The 1,177-nt window shown below is 59.8% G+C and overlaps 1 protein-coding gene across 1 annotated transcript in view; it reads right to left on the bottom strand.

The window, feature by feature from the left end:
- The window catches only part of MED16 (mediator complex subunit 16), a 7,985-nt gene extending 6,808 nt beyond the window's left edge, over positions 1-1,177 (bottom strand). Inside the window, exons 1-3 of the mRNA XM_008641034.2 lie at positions 947-1,177; positions 467-574; positions 169-338 (exon numbers count right to left, since the gene is read on the bottom strand). Of these exons, the coding sequence (XP_008639256.1) occupies positions 169-338; positions 467-574; positions 947-1,082 (414 nt within the window). The 5' untranslated portion in view covers positions 1,083-1,177. The remainder of the gene's footprint in view (positions 1-168; positions 339-466; positions 575-946) is intronic.

A 1,177-nucleotide genomic window follows, 5' to 3' on the forward strand; every position in this document is an offset into this window, starting at 1 on the left:
CAGCAGGAACCAGGAATCTGCCTTCTCTTTGACAGGAAAAACTCCTCTGATGGACTTGCCCAAGGCCAGGAGGGAGGCCAGAGCACGGAACACAGGCAGGATCCTGAGTCCTTTGCAAAGACCTGAGCCAGCATGGCAGCCCACATCCCCCGTGGAGCCAGGACAAACCTTTTCCACGTGCAGTGCCAGCTTGACGCCGTTGTGCAGCCAGGACAGGGCCACCACCGGGTCCCCCTCCACCACGCTGCCCACTGTGTTCTCCCAGCTGTTGGCCAGGTGATCCGTCATGCTCCAGCACTTGATGTGGCCATCAGCGTCTGCTGAGAGTAGCCTGGAGCCTGTGACAATGACACTGCATGGGAACAGGGGGAACAGCCAAAACCCTCCGAGGAACCGCACCCCATTGCTTTGGGACAGGCACAGCACGGGGGGGACACAGGGACAACGAGGAGGGATCCCAGCACACCTGACTGATCCCACTCCAAACACGTGATGACTTCAGTGTGGCCTGAGTTCACGGAGTAGACGTCCCAGGGGTGCTCGGTGTCGATGATATGGACCATGTGGGTGAGATCTGCATGAACACAGAAGTGACTCCCTGTGCTTTGTCACCAGCCACCGTTTCTGAGCCTCAGAGCCACAGCTGATGCAGGGAAAACATAAAATATTCTATAGAAATGATTTGGTGTAGGGTAACAACTGTGCTGGGAACTCAGTGAGGGGCCAGACACTGACGTGGAGCTGCTCCTGGTTTAGGAGAACCAAACCCACTCCCAGGGAACAAGCGTGTGTTAGACACTGCCAGAGGCTGAGGGATGGAAAGAAAAGGAGGAGTAGCAGCTGGGAGCCTGTCAGGAGCAGGGCAGAGCTCCGGCCCAGCGGATCCTGGACTTTCCCAAATGCACCTGGAGCTTCCAGGAGGGATTTCCCAAGGGGCACGCGGTACCTTTCTCCTCCTCATTGCGGAGGTCGGTGGTGAAGGCGATGAGGTTGCGGCAGGACCAGGCGCACACGAGGGGGATGGAGGGGCAGTGGTTGCTCTTGGGCTTCTTCTCCCACTCGCACACGTACGCCAGGTCCATCCCGCCGGCCCGGCCCCGGAGGGGACACGGGAGAGGCTCGGTCCTGCCTGGGGGCGACACAAGGCCGGTCACACCGGGACCGGAACGCACGGCCC

Source organism: Corvus brachyrhynchos, unplaced genomic scaffold, assembly GCF_000691975.1.
Source record: "Corvus brachyrhynchos isolate BGI_N302 unplaced genomic scaffold, ASM69197v1 scaffold219, whole genome shotgun sequence".
In the NCBI taxonomy this organism is placed as follows: Eukaryota; Metazoa; Chordata; class Aves; order Passeriformes; family Corvidae; genus Corvus; species Corvus brachyrhynchos.